Genomic DNA, 23,505 nt, shown 5'->3' with positions numbered 1-23,505 from the left:
CCGCAGATAGCCTGCCTCCCTGGGATGCAGGTTTGGGTTCCTTTAGCCCATCTGGAGTCTAGGAGCACCAGCCTGAGGGTAGGACCTGTCTGTGACATTCACCCAGGGGTCCCCAGGGCCTGCAGGAGCAACTGGCTTGGAGTAGGTGCCCGTGAACTCTTGCTGGGTGGATGGATGGGTGGATGGATGGGTGGGGGGATTGTCTGATTGTCGTGTGTTGTCATACAGTGTTCAGGACACTTGAGGCCCCTCAGTGAATGCGAGCCTCCCACATTAGTGAGGGGTTTGGGGCATGTCGTCCAAAGTGCTGTCAGAATTGGACCGTGGGTGGGGCCATTTTAGGGCTGTTGATGTAACTGTGGGGCTGAGACTGCCCGACAGGGAAGAACCTGTGAAGAAGGAAGGAAACCCTTCTGGCAACCCAGAGGCAGGACGAATCTAGCACCTTCAGAACTGAAAGTCTCCCCCAGGTGGCCTGAGGAAGGCCTCCGATGGGGTGACAAGGCAGCTGATGGGCAGCCAGGGAGGGAGGGTTTAGAGCTCCGGAATGAGGTGCTGCGCTCTGTGGATCAGGCTGGAGATTGGCTGGGGACTGAGGAGGAGCTGGGCGGCCAGGGAGGCCTCTGCTCATGTGGGTGGCAGCTGGACCCAGATGGCCTCAGAGGAGGTAGTTGAGGTGGACCAGGAACAGGGGCTGGACTTGGTGCCGCCTTTGCCCAGGCTTCTGGGGGCAGAGGACCCCAAGTCCCTGAGGCCTCAGCTCTGCTCCCCCCCCAGCCTGCCCCCACAGGCTTGACTCTCCCTTTGGGTCCAGGATCCCCGAGGAGTGCAGATTGTGGGACCTTAGAGAACAGCGCACACCTGGGAGGAGCCTGGGGAAACACCCCTGCTTCACTGGCACTGAGCACTGGCTGTATACACAGAGCCCGTCTCCAGGAACAGGCCCCGTGAGAGGAGGGAGCCTCACCACCCCATGAGGCTTAGACCCATTTTACAGAAGGGGCAGCTGAGGCTCAGAGTGGGAGGGACTTGCTTGTGACCACACTCATGGTCAGCAAGGGAGCCAGACCAGAGACCCTGGGGCCTCAAGAGCTGTGCTGTAGCTGTGCCCTCTGACCCTCACAGGCAAGGACTGTGCCCGCCCCCTAAGGATGGAAAGAGCTTGGCCTGTGGCAGAGAGAGGTACCAACCTGCAGGAGGGTGTGAGCTTAGTGATGCTTCCGAGGCCAGCTGCTCTGGGCCTGCTTCCATGAGCTTCTCAAAACCTCCTTTAATCAGTCTCTAAGTGAGGTGAGCCTCTTGCCTGGGTCTGCCCCGTCCTGAGTTACTGTTGTGCTGACTGTGCCTGGAGTCAACCAGGTCTGGGTTCAGACCCCACCTCCATTACCTACTCAGTTTATGAACTCACGGAGCTTCTTAGTCTCTCTGCACCTCGACTTCCTAACCTGTGAAATGGGGTCAGATCTCCTGCCTCCAAAGGTTTTGGTAAACAAGGTAAAGCATGTGAAGTGTAGCTGGGTATGACTGTAATGCTCCCGCCCTCTGCAGGGAGGGAGACCCCGGCCATTGGAGTGGACGCTCTAGCTGCAGCCACAGTGGAGCCCTAGACAGTGTGGAGGGATGAAGGGGTGGGGATCCCACTCGGCGTGGTCTGCAGACTGTGGGTGGGGCCCAGGACTGGGGCAGAGGCTCTTTGCAAGAAGTTTGTTTTGGGGTTTTCTTCCTGCACACGGTAGGAAAGGTGCTGAGCACATAGCAACAGGAAAAACAAAGCACCTTCAAACTGTCCCCAGAAAAGTGAACGAGCGCAGCCAGCCTCCCCTGTCCCTTGCTCTAACTACATGCCCTTCTCCCCTAGCGCTCCTGCGGGAGGAAGTGTCCCGGCTCCAGGAGGAAGTCCACCTTCTCCGGCAGATGAAGGAGATGTTGATGAAGGACCTGGAGGAGTCGCAGGGTGGCAAGTCCTCTGAGGTCCTCTCGGCCACCGAGCTCAGGGTCCAGCTGGCCCAGAAGGAGCAAGAGCTAGCCAGAGCCAAAGAAGCCTTGCAGGGTGAGTGACAAGTCGGGGACAGCTCCCTCCTCTCCCTCACCTGGGGCTCAGCCGGGGCCACAGGGGGCACCGAGAGCCAGGGTCCTGCGTCTGTAGGGGGAGTGGCGTGGACCCGGGAGTCTCCTGGCATGGGCTGCCCCTTCCTTCTTGGGTGGAATCCTGTGTCATGCTGGGTCGGGTACAGGTATCTTTCCGTCCTGCGGTGTGACCACCTCAGTTTCGCCATCACGGCTGGTCATGGGGCGCCTCCCTCCTAGGTGTGATTGGCAGGTGGTCAGTTATCTTTGCTGACCCAGGGTGCTGCCCCAGCAGTTGGGTCTCCTCTTTCCCAGAACCCTCCGGGTCCTGCGGTGCCTCCCCTGCAGGACAGTGTGGCTGTGCGGGGGTCTGTGCTGGAGGACACGTCCATCTGCCACTTCACTTATGCTCACCATGGTGGGCTCCGCAGGGGAGGGCTTGGCCTCTTTTTGCTTTTACTTGGTCTGAAGGAGCTCCCCTCTAAGAAATGCGGCACCCAGCCCTGGGTGGGGGTGGGGGAGCAGCTGGGAGAGAAACCACTTGAGGAGACAGGCAGTCAGTGGGCCCACGTGTCACCTGCTTTCCTTAGTGCTGGCCTGGGATACTGGGGGCTGACATACCTCTCTCTCCTGGGAGCCACCTGCCCACACTGTGTCTCAAAAGGTTATTTGAGAAAGATTGGAAGGCTTCTCCGAATAGTCCTGCAACAGGAAACATTGGGGAAGAAAATATTTGGGGAGGTCTACCTTGATCTCTTGAGCCTGTCTTAGTATCTTTGATTCTTCTGGGGAGGGAAGAGGCAATAAAGCTTGGCAAGCTCCTTCCCACTTACCGCTGGCTAGAACCGATAAATACTCTCTGAAGACTTTGTTTCTGAAGCCAAAGCAGGTTTATTCCTTACATTGATTTCGGGCTGCTGTAGCAAAGACCCCAGAACAGGGTGGCTTAAAGAATCTGTTTCTCCCTTTCTTCTGTAACTATCCCAAGGGTGTTTCAGGCTGGTGGGCCTCTCTGCTCCCCTTGGCCTGTGATGGATCCAGGGAAAGAGCTGAAGTGCAAGGTCAGAGAGTGTCTTTGGCAGGAGTGTGATCATGTGGCTGCAGGGAGTGCTCGGGGTCTGTGTCCCAGCTACAAGGCTCTGGAGGGGTGGGAGTTGGGGGTAGAGAAGGAGAAGGGATTTTGCTAGATGGTTAGTTGACTCTGTCCTCCTGGGTTTCTCTGACTGGAGGTGTGAAGTGAGCAGCAGAACACTGGTTAAGCCAACTGTCTGTCCAACACCCCACCACCCAGGAAGCTCAGGAAACCATTGAGCCCTCATCCAGGTGTTCCAGCCCCTTTTTGTATCCTTCTCAGCCATACACGTTATTCTTCTGGTGGGCCCACTTGGACAGTGCTCAGGGTGGTCTGTTCAGGCCATGGCGGGCAGGTGGTCTGTGTCATGGTCCAGCTGACGCTGCATGATCAGAAGTCCCTGTGCCAGGCACGCACACTTTCTCTACACAAGCCTCTTGCAGTCCAGGAAGATCTGTGTGAACCCCCTCCACTCCCAGCTTCCCGGAGGCCCTGGAACATCCCTACCTTTCTCAGGAAGAAGAACCCAAAGTCTCAGGAGTCTCCCATACAGGGCATGTGTTCCTGGGCTTGGGACATATGAGCCGGTGTCCTTTGGTCTTGCCAGGCTTTGCGATCCTGCAGAGTTGGGAAAGCAGCCAGACACTGTCTCAGCCTCCTCAGCCGCTGTTCATTGCAGGACAGAGACACCTGCCTTCTGTGTCCTGGGCCAAGGAAAGAGTTCTCACCCTTATTCTGCCTTCTGGACCCGTGAGAAGGAGGAATCCCTCTGTCTGCTGTTCCAGGGCCCAGGGGAATGGGCAGGCAGGCTCCTTTACCCTCCACTCCCCAGCTCCTAGGACAGACGGCCTACACTCTCTAGACCTCAGCTTTCTGATCTGAATGATGGGACAGTGACAGTGAGTTACATGCGGTCGTGTCTGTGAAGGCTGTTACTATGATATGCATCCTTCTCTGTGTAGCCCACAGGGCACAGAGCTTTGTAGGCATTTCTTCCCATCTCTGGGCTGTATGATTTCTTATCCATCCCCAAAAGTCTTCAGGGCCTTGCTCAGGGACCAGAGATCCCCTTGATGGGGCAGCTCCTTTGTAGGAACAGTAATCTCATCAAGAAGGATTTGCCAGTATTCATTCAAAGAAAGCTTTATTGAACACCTACTATGTGTTCCAGCGGGCTTCCCTGGTGGCTCAGACAGTAAAGAGTCTGCCTGCAGTGTGGGAGACCCAGGTTTGAACCCTGGGTCAGAAAGATCCCCTGGAGAAAGGAGTGGCTACCCACTCCAGCATTCTTGCCTTGGGAAATCCCATGGATGGAGTCTGGTAGGCTACAGTCCATGGGGTCGCAAAGAGTCAAACATGACTTAGCGACTTCACTTTCTTTTTTTTCTACCGTGTTCTAGCACTGCTCTACGCACTTGGTCTACCATTCACCCCAGTCCTGCTGGGAGGTATTAACCCCTTTCACAGATGGACACAGCTGAATGAAGTTCAGGGAGATTAAGTAACTTGGCCAAAGTGACAAGCTAATTATCAGCAGAGTCCAAAACTTTATCCACTGTGCTAAATCCCTTTTCTTCCCTCTGGATGAGGTCACTAGGGATGAAGTCAGCCTGGACAGGAGAGACTGGAGGCCACCCTAGCTCAGTAATGGGGACAACAGATTCTGGAGTCAGATCTGGGCTTGAATCCCAGCTCTGTCGCTTACTAGCTATGTGACCTAGGGCAGATTCCTTAACCTCTCTGAACCATAATTCTCTTGTAGAAGGTAATAATACCTGTTTTTCTTATAATTGGGACCAGTTATAACTGGTAGCTACTTCACAGAATTCTCGGGAGGATTACAGATATGAAGCACTTGGCCCAGTGCCAAGAACCATTAGTGCAAATATTTAGTGATGATCAGATGAGAGCAGGCTTGGCAGACCTCCTTGGATCTCTTTGGAGATGCTGGTCACCTGATTCCCACTCAGGGTGGCCCAGACCCTAGACCCCTGAGCCCATCTACGTTCATGGTAGCAAGTGTTCCTGAAAAGCAGTGAGGTGAACACCTTCAGCGCCTCAAGCATCCTGCCTGGCGTTCCACAAAGTCACAAAGATGCTTCCTCCCCGGCCACAGCATGTGGTGAGTAAATTGCAGACAGATGTGGGCAGAAGGAGACTGGGGCATGAAAAGGAATTTATATGCCCTTAATGAGAAAGATGAGAATAAATGCACCAGCCAAGAAAGCTGCAGATGTTGGACAACACTTGTTAACAACCAGTGTCCCTACAGTGGGAAAATGCAGAACCCCCAAAGACTTCCACTCTGGTGGTCCCCACCTGGCCACCCTCACTCTGGTAGCTTGGGTTGGTTGAAACTAGAATTTTTTTTTTTTAATATTTCTATATTTATTTGGTTGCACTGGGTCTTAGTTGCAGCACACAGGATCTTCAGTCTTTGTTGAGACACGCTGAATCTTTAGTTTCAAGATCAGGGATTGAACCCAGGCTTCTTGCTGCACTGGGAGCTCAGAATCTTAGCCACTGGACCACCAGGGAAGTCCCAAAACTGGCATTTTTCAGTACGTGAGAAGATTAGGAACCCAAGCAAACACCCAAGACATCAGGCCATGATTCCAACATCAACAAAGAATCCAACAAAAAGAATCAAGTCTGGGAGAATTGGGGTTTAGAAGGTTTTGCCGGGATGAGTCTGGGAATGTTTGGTTTAGGACTTTGGTCTTACCCTGAGTTCAAAGGCAGAAGCTCTGAATGATTGTTTAATAAGGAATGGTGTCGTCGAGTTTGTAAACTTACCGCAGAGTCCCTGCATGACCCCAGCTCCACACACGTGGTGAGCCTGTTGCCTGGGGGACTCTTTTAGGGTGTCTTGATCTCCCCCTCAGTTTCATTGATTTCATTCGAGATTCAAGGCATTACAGAAACAATGATCATGAAAATTTCCTTCTTCCCTCTTTTAATCACTTAACGGCATGTCGAGTGTGTTGAGCGTTTTCCCGCAAGGATAAATACTCCTTGAAAACATAATTTTTAGTGACTCCATAATGTTCTGCCGAATGGAAGCCCTGTAATTTATTTAGCCACTTTTCTGTTATTGGATATTTAAGTTGTTTCCGCTTTTTTTCCTTTTCATTCTTGCTGTTATGTAGCACTGCACTATACAGATCTGTTTAAATCTGTTTTCTTAGGACAGCATTTATCAAACCTTCTGGTCTCTGGACCACTTTACACGCATAAAATTGATGACCCCAAAGAGCTTTTGTTTATATGGTTTAGATCTATCAGTGTTTGCTATCTTAGAAATTAAAAGCAAAACATGTCTATATTATCATTAATTTATTTTAAAATAACAATACTAAACTTATTACATGTTAACATAGTTTTTAAGTGAAAAATTACTGTTTTTTCCTAAATAAAAAAACTTGAGGGTGAAGAGCAGCATTGATTCACAGTTTTCAAAAACTGTTTAATGTCTGACTTCATAGAAGACTGCTGAGTTTTCATAGTTACTCCTCAGTCAAGCTACTGTGGTTTGTTGTTTTGATTGAAAATCTAGCATCACACAGATATGTATCTGGAAGAGGGAGGAGTAAATTAATTGTCTTATTAGATAACTGTGGATATTTCTCTTGATGCTATACTAGAACTCACCAAATGATAGTTTTTAGAGGTGTGCTGAGTGTGGAATCTAAATCCATATCCAATGAAGGTTTTGTGCTCTGGATGGACAAAACCATTGGTCCGATTGGCATTTTGAATGGAAATTGTGGATCAGTGGTAAAGAATCTGCCTGCAGTGCAGGAGACCCGGGTTCAATCCCTGGGTCAGGAAGATCCCTAGAGAAGGAAATGGCAACCACTCCAGTATTCTTGCCTGGAGAATTCCATGGCCAGAGGAGCCTAGTGGGCTACAGTCCATGGGGTCACAAGAGTCAGACACAACTGAGCAACTAACACACACACACACACACACACACACACACACACACACGGAGATTGTACCCAACATGATTTTTTGGAATCTAACATTGATCACTCAGAAAATAATGGTTCCCTGAGTGATTTGAATCCTCCAAAGGTTGATATATTTCATTGTCCAACATCAAAAAGTCACATCTGTTAACATCACCACCAATCTCTTTAGAAAAGTCTTGAGGAGCTGGTAAAGTCCTCATGGCAGATCAAGTTTACCCAAATTCTGATTTTCACTCAAAATTTCAAGTTTTATAACTGGCAACAAATACTGTCACTTGTTTTCCTAGAAGTAATAGACTTACTTATTTGGTAACTTATTAGTTCAGTAGTTTGCCAGATACTATAGTGTATGGTGGTCATTCTTTCCCCACTCCAGTACTCTTGCCTGGCAAATCCCATGGGCGGAGGAGCCTGGAAGGCTGCAGTCCATGGGGTCGCCAAGAGTCGGACACGACTGAGCGACTTCACTTTCACTTTTCACTTTCATGCATTGGAGAAGGAAATGGCAACCCACTCCAGTGTTCTTGCCTGGAGAATCCCAGGGACGGGGGAGCCTGGTGAGCGGCCGTCTATGGGGTCACGAAGAGTTGGACACGACTGAAGCGACTTAGCAGCAGCAGCAGCACTCATTCTTTCAATTACAAATGATGTCCTACAAAAAGTGACTAGCTAGTAACTCAAACAGTTTCACAGATGATTTTCCTTGAGACGGACGTTGTGCTTTGATATGCAACAAAAGAGTTTTAAGTGTACTTCCCATTTTATTTAAAAAATATGTACTTGGGGATCAAGTTTGAATAGAATTAATTATTTTTACCTCTTCCTCAAGGATATTGTTAAGTAAAACTGCCCCTCCCTTTCTTCCATCTAAAGAACATAGTTACTACTTACGCAGTTTGATGCCACTGTCATGATTTCTGCAAGGATGTCAACATTTTACCCAGCATAGCTTTTTTTTTTTACCAACATTACAAATATTTACACAGTAAAAGAGGCAAATAATGTCTAAGTCCTGTTATGAAATAGTCTTCCTCTTGGACCCCCTGAAATGTTGTTGGTGGTAGTGGTGGTGACAGCCAGCATTTTTGAGCACTTTTAGCTCAAAATGCCACACACTTTAGCTCATTTAATTTTCACATGAGTATGAGGTGGGCTCTGAATGTGCCAAGATTACACAGCAGTACCTGGTTCGGGTCAGGTTCAGACTTCAGCAGGGACAGAGAAGTTATTACTGTAGGGGATATAGCATGGTAAGGAGGCCAGCCTGTGTACAGGAGTGCGAAGGTGGAGGGTGGCAGGGGATGATCACGGTGAACCCCAAGGGTTGGACCCTGGGGTTCAGGGACATGGAGGTTTTGAGCAGGAGGCAAGTATGAGGAATGAGGTGTTAAGATGGTCCTGTTGCCCTTTCCTACCCTCTCCTTGCCTTGCAGCCTCATCTCTCTCCTTCTGGCATGTGGACACACGTGTTACATATGTATAGTTCCCCAAGATGCCTGTGGATCCTCTCCCTTCTCTGGGTCTTTGCATTTGCCCTTTCTTCTCCCCCAGCCTCCTGAGGGTCATTCTTCCTCCAATTCCCAATTCAGGCTCTGCTTCCTCCAGGAACCTTTCTGGACCATCTCCACTTGATGGGTCCAGGGCCTGTGGTTGGCAGGATCGTACCCCTTCACCCCCAAGATGTCTACCTCCCAATTTTCTAGAGCATATGGATATGGTGGTTTACATGGCAAATGAGAATTAAAGTTGTTAATCAGACATCCTTAAGATGGAGGGATGATCCTGTGGGCCCAGTGTAATCTCATGGGTCCTTCAAAGTGAAAGAGGAGGCAGAAGAGTCAGACTCAGAACAAGTCAGAGAACAGGCTGGAGATTTTACATGAGGACTCAATCCATCAGTGCTGGCGTTGAAGATGGAGGCAGGGGCCGTGAGCCAAGGAATGTGCATGTCCTCTCGAAGCTCGAAAAGACAGAAACAGATTCTTTCCTAGAGCCTCCAGAAGGAAGATTGCCCTGCCCACACCTTGATGTTAGCCTCCCAAGATCCAGTTCAGACTTCTGATGTCTAGAACTATAAGATACTAAACCTGTAGTAATTTACTACGACAGGAGGAAGAGGCTAGTAAGGGCTCCTCCCTATACTTCACAGCCCTAGACACTGACCTCCCTTGGGACTCAGCACACACTGCGGGGGTGTCTGCTTCCTGTCGGGTTTGCCACTTGCCAGGCTCCTACAGGCGCAGCTCCCAGCACAGATGTAGCCTTATTATCTGAACGAAGCCAATGATTGGTGAGCGCGGCAAAGGAGAAACGATGCCCAGGCTTCCTGTCTTCAGCGTGAGGAGTAAGCCCTTGCAGGGCCTTGTCCCTGCCTCACAACGAGTCACCTGTCCTACACTGAGCTCCTGGAAGGAACTGGGCCTTATTATTTAATCTGCTCGTTCAACAAATGTTTCCTGAAAGCTTCCCCACAACAGAACCTGTGCCTGTGGCTCAGACCATTTGGAGGCGGATCAGACCCAGGCCCTGCCCAGAACCCAGTGACACGCCGGAAACCCACAACATACTCAATGCACATTCATTGAATAGTGTGTTTTTTAATGACCAAACAGACTGGCAGGTAAGAATCTGTGCCGCAGATACTCTGCTTTGAGGAGTTCTGGGGTGCAGAGAACGTCCTAGGCCTTGAGCAGCAGGGGACACCAGTGTCCTTTTTGTTCCTAGCAGGTGTGGCCATGTCTTGGCTGCCTTTGTGAGAGTAACTAGGCCTGCAGACAGTGGGGCGGTAGGTGGCCTGAGTGGCGATTGAATAGAATAATGTGTCATCTCTCTGGGATGGTTCTGCCCACCTGCTTTTTTTACACACACATCCTTGTCTCCAACACTGTGTGGGTTTGAAAAGCAACTTAATGTTTCCTATTTCCCTTCCCACATCCGCGCTCCATTCTTTTCTCATTCCTTGCATCAAAGGATTTGTTCATCTTCTGGGCAGTCTGTTGCCCTGGGTTGAATTTATATGCTCCCCTTTGATAAGTAAGTCATACACAGAAGCTTCCACTGTTTTCTTGGGCCATCTAGTCTGATGTCTTGGCGGCTGCTGCAGCCCCCCATCCCCCCAAAGCCAGCCCCTCTGTCCCACAGCCCTGATGTCAAAGACACTTAGGTGATACATCTTAGAATTTGGTAGAAGCTTCCAGAGAATTTTAACTCTACTGACAGAATATCTTCCAAATACGCTACTGACTGTTTTTAACAGTTAACAGATCCCCCTTGAAAGGATCTTAGGCTCTAGATTTGATCTGGGGTCAGGTCAAAGAAGTGTCCAGAATCTTTTCTGTCTGTCGCAGCTCTGGCTAGGCTATGTGTCTCTGGCAGATTAGCTGTTTCACATGGCAGCTAGAGTCCCAAAAAAGAGCACATTCTGTGATGCACGTGTTTTTTTTAATAAATGTTTCTTTGGAGAAGTTTGAGATTTCCAGAAAAGTTGCAGAGTCCCTGTATGACCAGTTCGCCCATCATCAGCACCTTCGATGCTATAGCGTGTTGCAAGAGTGCTTTTCAAGCCACCTCCTGCTGCTTGTTTGCTGAGATCTCGTTGCCCAGAGCAAGTCATGTGACCATCATGTGGGCAGAGGCCCTCGAGGCTCTGGTTCCCAGAAAGTGAAGTTTGTTGGTGGCCATGACTGTGGATCCACAACAGAGAGCATTTTGTATTTATTTTTTAATTTAATTTTTATTTTATATTAAAGTTGATTTACAATGTTGTGTTAGTTTCAGGTGTACAGCTAAGTGCTTTAGGTACGCATATACATGTATCTATTCTTCTTCAGATTTGTTTCCCATTTAGGTAATCATAGAATATTGAGGAGCATTCCCTGTGCTATTCAGCAGGTCCTTGCTGGTTATCTGTTTTATATATGAGTGTATATATGGTAATGCCAAACTCCAGATTTATCCCTCCCTGCACCTTTCCCCTTTGGTAACTGTAAGTTTGTCATTAATATCTGTGAGTCCGTTTCTATTTTGTAAATAAATTCATCTGTATCATTTTTTTAGATTCCACATATAAGTGATATCATGTGATAATTGTCTTTCACAGAGAACATTTTAACTAGAACCATATCCAGAATTTGCTTAGAATCTGGGGTTCTGGTGACACATGGCATCAGCCTTGTCCCTTTGGGCTTCTTTGCCTTTTATAGTTTTTACACCTGTGTCCTCTCTCCCCGCCCTGTCTGGGATTTCCCCCTGGGTCCTGGACTCTGTGAACTGGAAAGGCAGCCAGTCCAGTCCCTCCACCCACGTCCCCTTTGTCACCGTTTCTGCGTCCCTAGACCAGAGTCTACTCCCACGGCCCCCCAAGCAATTACTCTTTCTGGGGTCTCCTTCAATGCTTTGAGTTGAATTCTCAGTAGATTACATTATGTATTAATGTTCTGATTGTGGCAGTCTTCCATTTATCCTGAGAAAAGCAGCAAGACTGGTTAGTTTGAAAATACTCAGACACCCTCCAGGACTTACCCTCCACATATCTGTTTAAGAAGCAAGTACCAGAGCCCAACCGCTGTTCCCTATTTAGGAAAAAATACCTCATACACCCATTTCGTAGTTGGGATGACTGAGGTGTGAACACATAATAAATCCCTTTTGAGCAATAATCACCTCGGCTAGCTTTTTTATGATTTTTTTTTATTGGAGTACAGTTGCTTTACAGTGTTGTGTTGGTTTCTACTGTACAGCAAAGTGAATCAGCCATGTGTATACGTATATCCCCTCTCATTTCCATTTCCTTCCACTTAGGTCACCACAGAGCATCCAGTAGAGTTCCCTGTGCTATACAGCAGGTTCTCATTAGTTACCTGTTTATACCTAGTATCAATAGTGTATATATGCCAATCCCAACCTTCCAGTTCATCCCACCCACCTCTTCCCAGCTTGGTGTCCATACATTTGTGTCTCTATTTCTGTTTGTAAATAAGATCATCTGTAACATTTCCCTGGTGGCTCAGAGAAAGAATCCGCCTGCACTGTAGCAGCTACAGGACATGCAGGTTCGATCCCTGGGTCAGGAAGATCCTGACCTAGAGGAAAGCATTGCAGCCCACTTCGGTATTCTTTCCTGGAGAATCCCATAGACAGAGGAGCCTGGCAGGCTACAGTCCATGAGGTCAAAAAGAGCTGGACATGCCTGAAGCAACTTAGCATGCACATACTATTTTTCTAGATTCCATATATATGTGTAAATATATGATTTTTTTTTCTTTCTGACTTACTTCACTCTCTGTCAGCTAACATTTATTTAGCACTTGGACTTAGCTTTGCTGCATGAACCCACCGACCCTCCCAGCAACCCTTGTTAGAAGATGAGTAGTGTTTATTAGCCTCAGTTTCCCCATCTACAAAATGGGGATGAGAGAGGCTCAGATTTTTCTAGTTTCCTGGCTGTTAGACTTGATCCCCAGTGACCCTGGTTACCAAATCTCTGTTCTTAGCAGATTCTCTTGATTCTGAGGTCTTAGAGGGGGTGTTCATAGTAGAAGAGAGGAAGGGAGTGAAATTGGGAGGAAAGAAGACAGAGGGCCAGATCTGGGTTTGGAAGCACAGTATCCTTGAGTGTCATTCCGGGGCCCTTTGAGGCACCAGAATTTGTGGATTCATTCCTAGTCTTTGCTCCAGAGGTTGTCCCAGGGGGTGAAGGTGTCAAGGCTGGTCTCTGGGACTCATAAGCCAAGAGCTTCTCTTCCCAGCCTCCTTTCCCTGCGCAGCTCAATGAACACACTTCAGCCCCGGGACATGTCAGTGGCCTCGGCCACCATATTTAAGGTGTGAGCATGGGCTGCAGACCTTGAGCCACTGCTTTAGTTAATCCCCACTCCCTTCCCAGGAAGGTCAGAGACCGATTGGCTGAAAGGAGGAGAGCAGAGCTCAGTGTGAGAAAAGCCAGGCTCTAAAGCTGCCTCTTAGAAGATACTGCCCGAGACCCTGTTCAACCCTGTTTGGAGCCGTGGCCTCCATCACTGTGTGAGCCCATCTTGCCGTGATGGACAGGACAGGGTCCTGAATCTGTGGCAGAGAGTGAGAGAGTCACACTGGCCTCTGTCCTGGGAGAAGAGCTTTGGCCTGAGCCAGGCCAGGGCAGAGGTGGGGGAAGAGTGTTCAAAGCTGGCCCTCCTTCTGGGGTGGCCATGGTGGGCACCAACCCAAGGTGGCCATGGACACGGGGTCAAATTTGACGGGGGCCTTAGCTGTGATTCTCCTCAGTCCTGGTTGGGTCCCCTGGGAGATGCCCCTGATGATGGTCAGACAGGAAAGGAGGGAGCAGGGCCTTGGGGGCCTTCAGTGAAACGGGCAAGGGGGTACAGAGGTGGCACAGGTCCAGTCAGACACAGCAGGCCTTCTCGGGGACCTCCTGGGCTGGCCCTGTGCCGAGCCCTCCACACCCCACCTTCACTTGCTCCTCAGATCCAGCCCACAATGTGGGTGGAGTTAGCCTGACTTTACAGTTGGGTAAAATGAGGTTCCTGGAGGGTTTTACAGCATGCAGGTCTCAGTGTTTGAGCTTGAAGTCTCCTGCCTGACACAGATCCTGTCCTGCTTTCAATTCTGATCAGTAGAAATCTCTCCAGTGTTGATAAAATCTTACCTAGAACCCCACTCATTTATTCATTCAGCAAACAGTGAGGTTCTGCTATTTGCCAGGCTTTGTTCTGGGCCTTTGGGGTATATCTGTGAGCAAAACAGAAGGTCCATTTTTCGTGGATCTGCTGTGTAATAAACAGCCCCCAAATCCTACTGGTTCAAAACAACCCACATTTTTCTTACATCCTATGATTTTATGTGTCAGGAACTTGGCAGCTGGGCAGTTCTTTGGCTGGGGGATTTTCCAGTTCCACATGGTGGATGGGGTTGGGTGGGTGGGGTCCTGCTATGGTGGGCTTTTCCCCTGGAAAGTCTAAGCCAGCTTCATTCATATGTCTGGGGCCTTGGTGAGACTGACAACCCAAACACCCATTTGTGGCCCCTCCTCAAGGCAGTCAAACCTCCTACGCAGGCTCAGGGATCCCACAGAAAGGGTTCCAGGAAATCAAGGAGCAGGCTATAAGGCTTGTCGGTATCAGGCATCACTTGGTGTCATTTCCGCCACATTCTGTTGATGACAGGCCAGCCACAAGGCCAGCCAGACTCCGCACTATAAAAAGCACGTATGGGAAGTATTATTGTGTCCATCTTTGCAAAAATACCATCTGCCACACAGGGGAAGGATAAGGCCAACAGCAAACAAGGAACATAGAAAAACAAAATCATAAGTGTTAGAGGCTTCTCAGTACTGTGGGGGACATGGACATTTTTTGCAGTGGGATGAGATAGGAAACCCAGTCCTTCCACTCCGAGGTCTTTATTCCCCTAGGAAATACATATCCACACAAAGACTTGTGCACAAACGGTCCTAGCAGCTTTCTTTGTAATAGCCAAACGCTGGAAGCGGCCCAAACGTCTATCAACAGAGGAATGAATAAACAAACCAACATAACCTACGGTGGAATTCCACTCCACAATAAAGCAACAAACTATTGAGATGTACAGTCACGTGGTACATCTCAAACTCATTATGCTGAGTGCCAGAGTCCAGAAAGAAAAAAAGTGTATCCTGTATGGTTCCATTCATATGAAACTCTAGAAAATGAAACCTGATGGGAGATGGGAGGAGGGGCAGGAGTGCGGCTTTCCAGGGGGAGGAGCAATCTTTGGGTCGACGGATGTTTATGTATGTCAGGTTATATCAAACAGTCCGTGTTACACATGTGCAGTTACTATGTTATTTATTATCTGTAGAGGTGTTTTAAAAAGAGGGTCTGGTGGCTTAGGAATCCTGGGTTGGGGGCATTTTGCATTGAAGGGCATTCATCGCCCTGCAGGCCCCACTCAGGCAGCCGGCAGCTTAGCCTTCATGCTGGCCACAGAGGGGACTCAGCCCCAGGTGGGCAGAGCTCTGTCCTGTCAGGACCTCAGCACCTGAGGCTCTTGGGCTCCATGAACAGGCAGAGATCAGTCAGGTTGAAGGCTGCATGTGCTCTGGCCTGGGCTCCCAGCCCAGCTCTTTAAATAGGTCCAACCACATGGGCTGGCCAGTGGCTGTGACAGAAGCTGCTGACAACCTGGCAGGCTTCGTGCCCAGAGCCTGACGTGGGGCACAGAAGGAGGAGAGGCATTTTGGGGAAACCCTAAACAAAACACTCAGCAATTTAGAAAGGAGTGTTCTGATTCAGCTCAGGGAGCAGGTACCAAGCTAGGGAAAAGATGGAGATTAAAATCCAATGGCTTCAGAGTATTTTAAAGATTAACACTTAACATTTAATGTGTAGCTAATGAATGCAATTTTTGTGTATTTATTCAATAGTGCTCTGGGCCAGGAACACATAGGCTGTAAAACCCATGAATGATCTCAGAGAGGTCTCCCCATTTTTCAGATGAGAAGATGGAGAGCCAGAGAAGTAAGCTGCTGCAAGGTGGAATTTAATGCAGGGACGATGTGCCTGACTCTAGGACCTCGGGGGTTTAGCCAGTGCCCTACACAGCCCCATGGGGGAGCTCACAGCTGCTTGTTTAAATGATTAACAGGGTTTTGTTTGTTTGTTTAGCCCTTTCTGCATGCTGACTCTTTATTCTTTTTTTTTTTTTCTATTTTTAATTGGAGGATAATTGCTTTACAATGTTGTATTAGTTTCTGCTATACAACAATGTAGATCACCTATGTGTATACATACATCCCCTCCCTCTGGAGCCTCCCTCCCTCCCACCCCACCCCACCCCTCCAGGTCATCACAGGCTGAGCTCCCTGTGCTTTAGAGCAGCCTCCCACTTGCTGGCTATTTCATGGTCGTATATACATGCCAGTGCTGCTCTCTCAGTTCCTCCCACCCTCTTCTTCCCCCGCTATGTCCGCACGTCCATTCTCTACGACGTGTCTTTGTGATTTTTAATGAGTCATTTGTGATGTGCTTCTTGGTGACAGGCTGGGCCTGTGAATTAGAGGCAGTGGTGCTTGTCGGTGCTGGCAGTCCGGGGTCCAGGGCTCTCCAGCACGGTTGCCCCCAGCCTCTGTGGGCCTCATCTGGAAAGTGGGAGGGTTGGGCTAAGTGTTCTTATGAGTCCCTGTTGTACCTCAAGCAGCAGACTCAGAATGCAGGGGAAATACCTGTGTGTGTGTTGGGGGGGCGGTATCGAGCCAACCTCTGAGAAAGCCAGGACAGCAGCTTGACGCTGCCTGCTGACTGCAGAAGTGGTGATAGAGGTGGTGACAGTATGGCGTGTCCCCGCGTCACACCAGCTGGGCCTCTGCCTGCCACCAGCCTGCCACTCTCACCCCAGCCCAGGACCCAGATCTACACTCCAGGGCCAACCAGTAGCCCTCAGCCTCTGACCTTTGCAGCCCCTGACCTCCAGAGAAACTTGCTCACCCAGGAGCTCTGGGCCATGAAGATCTAGAAGCATCTTTCTGATTCAGGCCTCGCCAGAAGAGTGGTACCCAAGGAAAGAAAAGACTTCAGCAAGAACCCCTGGGCTGGCATTTACTGGACAGCCCAGTGGTTACAACTTCGCCTTCCAGTGCAAGGGGTGTGGATTTGATCTCTGTTTGGGGAGCTAAGATCCCACATGCCTCACAGCCAAAAAGAACAAAACATAAAACAGAAGTAATGTTGTAATAAATTCAATAAAGACTTAAAAAGAAATCTTTAAAAAGAAAAACAACAAACCCTGGGCTCAGGCAGAAGGCGGGGGATGAAGTGAACGAAGTGATTCTTTCCATTCTGCTGTCACTTGACGACAAGAAAGGGGTGCACCCTTGCTGGGTCTCCCCTCACGCCATCACTTGGCTGGGGAGGGAGCAGGGGACACAGTGCCCTCCGTGGCCATCCTGGCAGGAGACGAAGGTCGGAGCTCAGATGGTACCAACAGGTCACGTAATCAGAATAGCCAAGCTGAGGGATGCTGCCCGTGACCAGTCGATGTTCCTAACAGCCGCCAAGCCCTCCAGGAAGAGGCTGGAGCAAGCTTGTCTCAGTCGGTCTTGGCTCCTTGCTGCCCTGGAGACGGGCCCGGTTAGATGCTCATCCTGGCGCTGCCGTCTCCCACCCAGTGCTCAGCACCGGATGCGGCATGTGGCCTGAGATGAAGGCACAAGATGGAAAGCACCACGGAGCCCTCAGGACAGTTCCTTCTCGGGGAGGTGGCTATTGACTCAGCGCTTTAAGGCTGGGAGCGCCTTGAAGTCAGGGTCTGAAACGTGTTTATGTCTCTGTGATTGTCCCACTCCTGCTGCCCAGGAGTGAGCAAGGCTGGGGAAGCAGGACAGAGCAGAGATGGGATGTGTGCTGAGCTCACGGGGCTGGCACCCAGCAGGTGCCCAGGAAATGGACCAAGGGCAGGGGGAGGGCTCATATCCCATGTGAACGTGCGCACGGGGTGTCTCTGGTCTGGAGGGCCTGGTCATGGGCGGTGTTCCTCAGCCTGACTTTTCTGGTTTCATGACCTGTTGGGACCATCCAAGCCCTGACCTTGGTTATCTGCCAGGATGACTGTGGAGTGCGTTGTATTCCCTGCTTCCTCCCTAGTCTGGGCGATGGCCTAGGTAGGTAGGTGCACCCCTTTTTTGTTGTCAAGTGACTGCAGATTGGGGGAGAACCACTTCCTTCAAGGGTAGAGCGGGCTGGGGTGGTGCCCAGAGGGAGAGGGACTGGCTGCCTGGGCGGTTTCCTGGCTGGAGTTCCCAGAGAAATGTGACTCTGAAGAGCCTCCGCAGAGGCAGTAGGCTCACATGCTTCCCAGGACCGCTCGGGGGCCAGCTCAGCATCCCACCATCCTACAAGGATCCCTGCTATTCTCCTTTTCTCCATGTGAGGAACATAAGCTCAGAGGGGTCGCATGACATGCCCAGGGGCCTGTGGGAAGTAGAATCAGGACCAGGCTTGTCCCCTCCACTTGAACTTGGACAAGTTGCTCAAGTCTCCTTCCCCATAGGTAGAATATCCACATTGGTATCATAACAGCATCTACTCAGTGGTTGTAGGGATTAAATGAGGTGATTCATAAAAAGAGGTTGGGACAGTAAATATTTAATAATTAAATATCTGCTATTCTTCCTTTGTTATTTTTCTTTTACTGAGTTCAGAGTGATTGTATACTTTATTTTCCAAACAAGGAAAGTTTTATAAGAGAAAGAGGGTCTATTAAAAGTTGTCCTGATAGTAAGGGATAGATAGGGAATTTGGAATGGACGTGTACACACTGTTATATGTAAAATGAATAACCAACAAGGACCTACTGGATAGCACAGGGAACTCAGCTCAGCATTACGTAACAGCCTCAATGGGAAAATAATCTGATACATGTATGTGTAGAATTGAATCACTTTGCTCTATACCTAAAACACACATATTGTTTACCAACTATACTCCAATATAAAATTAAAAGTTTTTTTTTAAAAGTTGTCCTCCAACAATCAGAGCAAACTGGGACTGTCTCAGACAGATGGGATCTATAGCCCTTGACCACAGACAGTATGTGAAGAGGTGGACAGGTGTCACATAGGTACTTCAGGTCAGAGGAAAGCATAAGCAAAGCTGTGTACGGAGGATGTTCGTTGTACACACAGGTAACCAGGAGGTGGCTAAGGGGGTCCCCTGCCCTGCTGGACAGGAGGAACAACATCCCTCCACCTGCACCCTGACCCCATGGCCCAGAGAACATCTTTCCCTCACCCCAGGTTCATCTATGTGCTCTGAGGCCACATGCGCAGCCAGCATCATGATTTACAAGGGCACGATGGGCCCTTCCATTCTTTATGGACCAGAAAAAGGCGTGATGTTTACCACGACAGAGTGGCACAGTATGACACCTAAGAAACCATTCTGATGCCCTGTTGAGCAGGAGGGAGCAGAGGTGGAGACGGATGCTATGAAGTCATGGAGCGCATCCCCAGTTGACACCAGAGGAACAAAGCTTTTGGGTGGCGGCTCCAGAAGGAAGGATGAGGGAGGCCAGAGAGGGAGGTGGAGTGACGGCAGGAGACTCCTGTCTCCAGCCTGTGTGTCCTTCCTCGTAAACCTCAGCAGGAGCATGTGAGGCCTTGAGAAGGTGGGGCTTCCAGACAACCATTGCTACCCACCCACATGGACCTGGTGTCTCGCAGTGGAGCAAGGTGTTCCTGGGGGCTCAGGTTCCCAGAGGAATCAGAGCAGCCTCCCCTGTGGAGCAGGGAGTGAGGGGAAGTGACCGGAGCCATCCGCCAAGCTCTGTGTGGGTAAATGATGTGCCCCAGCTAGAAGCTAGAAGCTGCGGCCTAGACCTGTATCTTAACTCCCAACCCTGAATGCTCACTGAGCTTCTTCACTTTTTACTGTCTCTGGTCCTAAAACAGATTTCTAAACTTTTTAATGGAATCTTGAACCCAGTAGAGCAGTTTGTACATAAAGATCTTACCTCAAGAAGGATAGGCCAGTCACCAGTCTGTGGATTGTAAATGAGTATTTTTTAAATTAATGTGACTCCTGCTAGCCTAATTTAATAGCCTTAGTGCAAATTAGAAAAAAGCATGTAGTCTACAGCCATACCACCCTGAACACACCCGATCTCATCTGATCTCGGGAGCTAAGCAGGGTCAGGCCTGATTAGTACTTGGATGAGAGAAAAAGGCATGTAGACAGATGAGGAAAAGGTGTGTCCCCATGCCCCACCTTGAGCACAGCCCTGCTGACCTGTCGCCTGTCGCTGGCAGGCAGCACCTGGTGTAGCCACATTCCTAAGGGGTTGCAGTCCTGTTGCAGGGTTTGGCAGGGGGGCAGAGAGGCGCCTGTGCTCCAGGTAGCTGTGACCCTGCGCTAAGCTGCACAATTTGACAAGCGGAACACCAGCTGGATTTTATCTCCCACTCAGCTCAGCTACCAGGCACTTTGAGGCAGAGCACCAGCTGTGCAACTGTCTGTGGTGGTCCTGGGTGGGAGTCATGGCCGTCTTGGCTGGCTGTGTTTGGCATAAACAGCAGTTTCATCTTAAGAATTTTAGGATGGGAAGGTACAGCAATGCCTTTTTAAGTGAGTTTTATACCATACCCCAAGCTTGCTCAAACCATGATGCCCCGGGTATGGTGACCCATCCAGGGTACCTTTCTCACTTGGAGGAAATGAGAAGTGAAGCGCCTGTTAGAAGGGACTTATCCTGGGCAGCCAGCAGAAGTCCAGAAGGGGCTGTCCCCTGGAGGGAGTTAGCATTTATTGAGTGCCTGCTGTATGCCAGGCTCTCTGATACATGTCCCATTTTATCCTCACAGCCAGCCCATGAGAAGGGGTTCTGTTACCACCCCAACTTCACAGAGGAGGTCACTGAGGTTCTAGGTAAAAGGAACTTGCATGGGGCACTCAGATGGTTGGCGCAGCCAGGATCAGCACCCCAGCCCATTCATTCTGCCTCTAGATCCTACACTCCTTGGGCTTGGGAAGGATGAGGCCTCTCAGCTTGTCCCCTGCTGTTTTCAGCACCCCAAAACCTTGAAGGGGCACCTGGCATGGGGCTGTCCAGAGATGGTCCCCATGTCCTGGCAGGGAGGCTGGAGGCACAGTGCCGCATCTTCCCACCACCTCAGTTCCTAAAGACATCTTCCCTGGCCCAGGAGCCTAGCACAGGAAGCACAGATGCAGGCTCAGAAAGAAGTCCCAGCGAGTAATGAGAGCCCGCAGGGCACCCTCCAGCTGACACCCTTAGCTCCTACTCTGAGCTCTGTTGAGGGAGCACCTGGCCCCCTGGCCAGCTTGCTTGCCCATGACCATCAGAGCAGAAGGCCAGAATGTTCCTTGGGCCTGTTCAAGGCAGCAGGGAGCCTTTTCTTTACTCCAGAAATGAGCAGGGCATGTGTCTGAGGTTTCTCTAGACACCCAGAGAACTCCTTCCCCTCCCCAGGTGCCAGAGTTTTATCTGGGGCACCATTTAACTGCACTGTTCACACCGGGCTGGGTGGGCATGGTGAAACTGTGTACCCCTCCCCCCACCCCGACTTTTACCTTGCCTGGGATGCCCAGCTTAGCGCATTCCAGGTGGGCCCTGGGCTGAAAGAGGATGCAGTTAGATTAAGAAAATGCAAATGACAGCAACCCAGAGATATCACTGCTCACCTCTCAGATGGGCAAAAATCACACAAGCACACTCTTGGCACACCTCACCCATACTTGGTGGAAACGCTGGATGGTGTGACCCCCCCCCGCCCATAGAAGGAAATTCAGGTACAACTCACAAAGTCTCATCTGCATCTACCTTCTGACTCAGCAGAGGGATTGACCCTGAGGATAAAACATCACGGATACGAAACAAGTTATTGTCCACACTGCAGAAGACATTCAGAGGCTTCAAGTAAGGGAAAAACAAGAAGCATATTTTGATGTTTACCTAGTACATTTGTTGACAGTGCTTTTGGGGTAATAATCCTTGAATTATTTTGTTGTTATGGAATAGAGTTAATGAGTAAATACAGTCTGTCAGGTACCAGGTTCTGTCAGTAGAAGAAGGGAATGTGGAAAAGAGGAACGTGTGGGATTGGATTTGGGACATCAGTGTGCTTTTTTTTCCCTCTGTTTGCTCTGGGCCTTTGTTGCTGCATGCGCATTTTCTCTAGTTGCCGTGACTGGGGGCTCCTTTCTAGTTGTGGTGCTGAGGCTTCCCACCGCAGTGGCTTCTCCTGCTGCAGTGCCCAGGCTCTGCGACAGGCTTAGTTCTCCACGGCATGTGGGATCTTCGCAGACCAGGAACTGAACCTGTGTCCCCTGCATTGGCAGGCAGATTCTTAACCACTGGACCACGAGTGAAGTCCCCAGTATGCATATTTGATGACATATGTGTTTGTAATCATGGGAGGGACAAGGAAGCAGTGTGACCCCCCAGTAGCAGTGTATACGCCGAGTGCCTGCAGCTCTGTTTCTCAACGCTGTCCCCCATGAGAAGGAGCCAGGGCCCCTTGGACACACAGAGGATTCCAGGTGTGAGGCAGTGGAAAGTAACAGAGTGTGACTAGAACCTCTTGCCGCTCTAAAAAGCAGGGATGCGTCCAAAGACAGATGGTCGGAAAGACCCAGGCACTGGCTTCAAGAGGCTCCTGCTGGCAAAGATGGGACAGTTTGAACATGCAAAAGAATGAGAGGAATGGATTAAGCAAAGCGGGGAATAGAGGGGAAAAGATGAACACGAGTTAATAAGTGTAGATTTAATTGAAAATCATCAGTAATGGACAAACTGCCTTTAGGGGCCTCCTGATGAGGTACAGTGTGAGCATACAGCATCATCTATGGATTAGCTGGGTTGGAAGCCAGGCAGCTTCCGTGTTATGAAAGACCCACAGAAGGCAAAGGGCACCTCCCAGATTAAAGGAGAGTCAGGAACCCTGGCAGTTCATTGCAGCACTTAATCTCCAGGTCTTGAATAAGGACCATGTATTTGGGGACCCTTGAGTATGGACCGTGTGTTGAATATGGACCATGGATGGTATTATCACATCAGTGCAGAGTGAAGCACAGCGGTAGCAGGCTGCTGGGAACTTGATGCTCTCAGGACAGCACGGCCCCCACTGCCTGTCTTAGGGGCTCCGCCAGTTTGGCAGCCCTGATTCTGCATAACGCTCTTTCCTTGCCCTGTGCTGCGCTGCACTGGCCAAGCACCAGGAGCAAATGTGAATCCTCGTTTGCAGATGGGAAGCCCATGTACAGTGATATTACTTCTCTTTATGAATATTTTAAGATTAAAGTGGCAAATCCCGGAAACTGCTGACCTGAAGCTTTCCTTGCTTGGCACGTTCCAAGCGGTTCCACAGGCCTGCTGGGTACCAGCCTGAGCGAGTGTCACCAGAGGAGCAAGCAGCCTCTTCACGTGACAGAGGGGGAGCTCCAGCCTGGTGCCCCTATCCCACCCTGAGTGGGGATCGCAGGACCTCAAGGGGATAAACTGTGGTCTTCTTATTGTGATGTCACTTCTGGAAAAGAACTTAACTCAGAATCTTGGTACAGAGAGGCTGTAGTGGGACTTCCTTGATGGTCCAGTGCAGGGGGCCTGGGTTCAATCCCTGGGCAGGCAAGTTCCTCCTTGCTGCTGCTGTGTGTGGGCGGTGGGGGTGGGGGACTCTGGCCAGCCCTGGCTGGTCCCCCGCGCCCAGCCCACACTCACCCAGCTGAGTGGTAAGGCTTCCATAAGCTCCTTTTCTCTTTTCAGTTGCATCAAACTCACACCAGCAGGCACTCTGCCAGCTATCAGAAACGCAGGTAGTCTTTCATTCCAGAAGTATCGATTGACCCCGGCTGCATGCCAGGCCCAGGGCAAGGGGCTGAGGGTATCATGGAGAGCAAACCCATTCTGCAG

The 23,505-nt window shown here is 50.0% G+C and overlaps 1 protein-coding gene across 2 annotated transcripts in view; it reads left to right on the top strand.

Annotated features, from left to right (window-relative positions):
• KAZN (kazrin, periplakin interacting protein) overlaps positions 1-23,505 on the top strand; it is a 156,897-nt gene that overhangs the window by 18,720 nt on the left and 114,672 nt on the right. The window contains exons 1-2 of one of the 2 annotated variants that reach the window (XM_010850054.1): positions 1,467-1,628; positions 1,859-2,050. In XM_010850054.1, coding sequence (XP_010848356.1) covers positions 1,915-2,050 — 136 coding nt within the window. In that variant the 5' untranslated portion in view covers positions 1,467-1,628; positions 1,859-1,914. Of the gene's footprint in view, positions 1-1,466; positions 1,629-1,858; positions 2,051-23,505 lie in introns of those variants that run through there. The other variant, XM_010850052.1, reaches the window with a different exon arrangement.

The sequence above is a fragment of the Bison bison genome, unplaced genomic scaffold (genome assembly GCF_000754665.1).
Source record: "Bison bison bison isolate TAMUID 2011002044 unplaced genomic scaffold, Bison_UMD1.0 scf7180017864289, whole genome shotgun sequence".
Taxonomy (NCBI): domain Eukaryota; kingdom Metazoa; phylum Chordata; class Mammalia; order Artiodactyla; family Bovidae; genus Bison; species Bison bison.
Note: the sequence above shows the minus strand (reverse complement) of the source record. Positions and strands in the feature narration are given on the sequence as shown.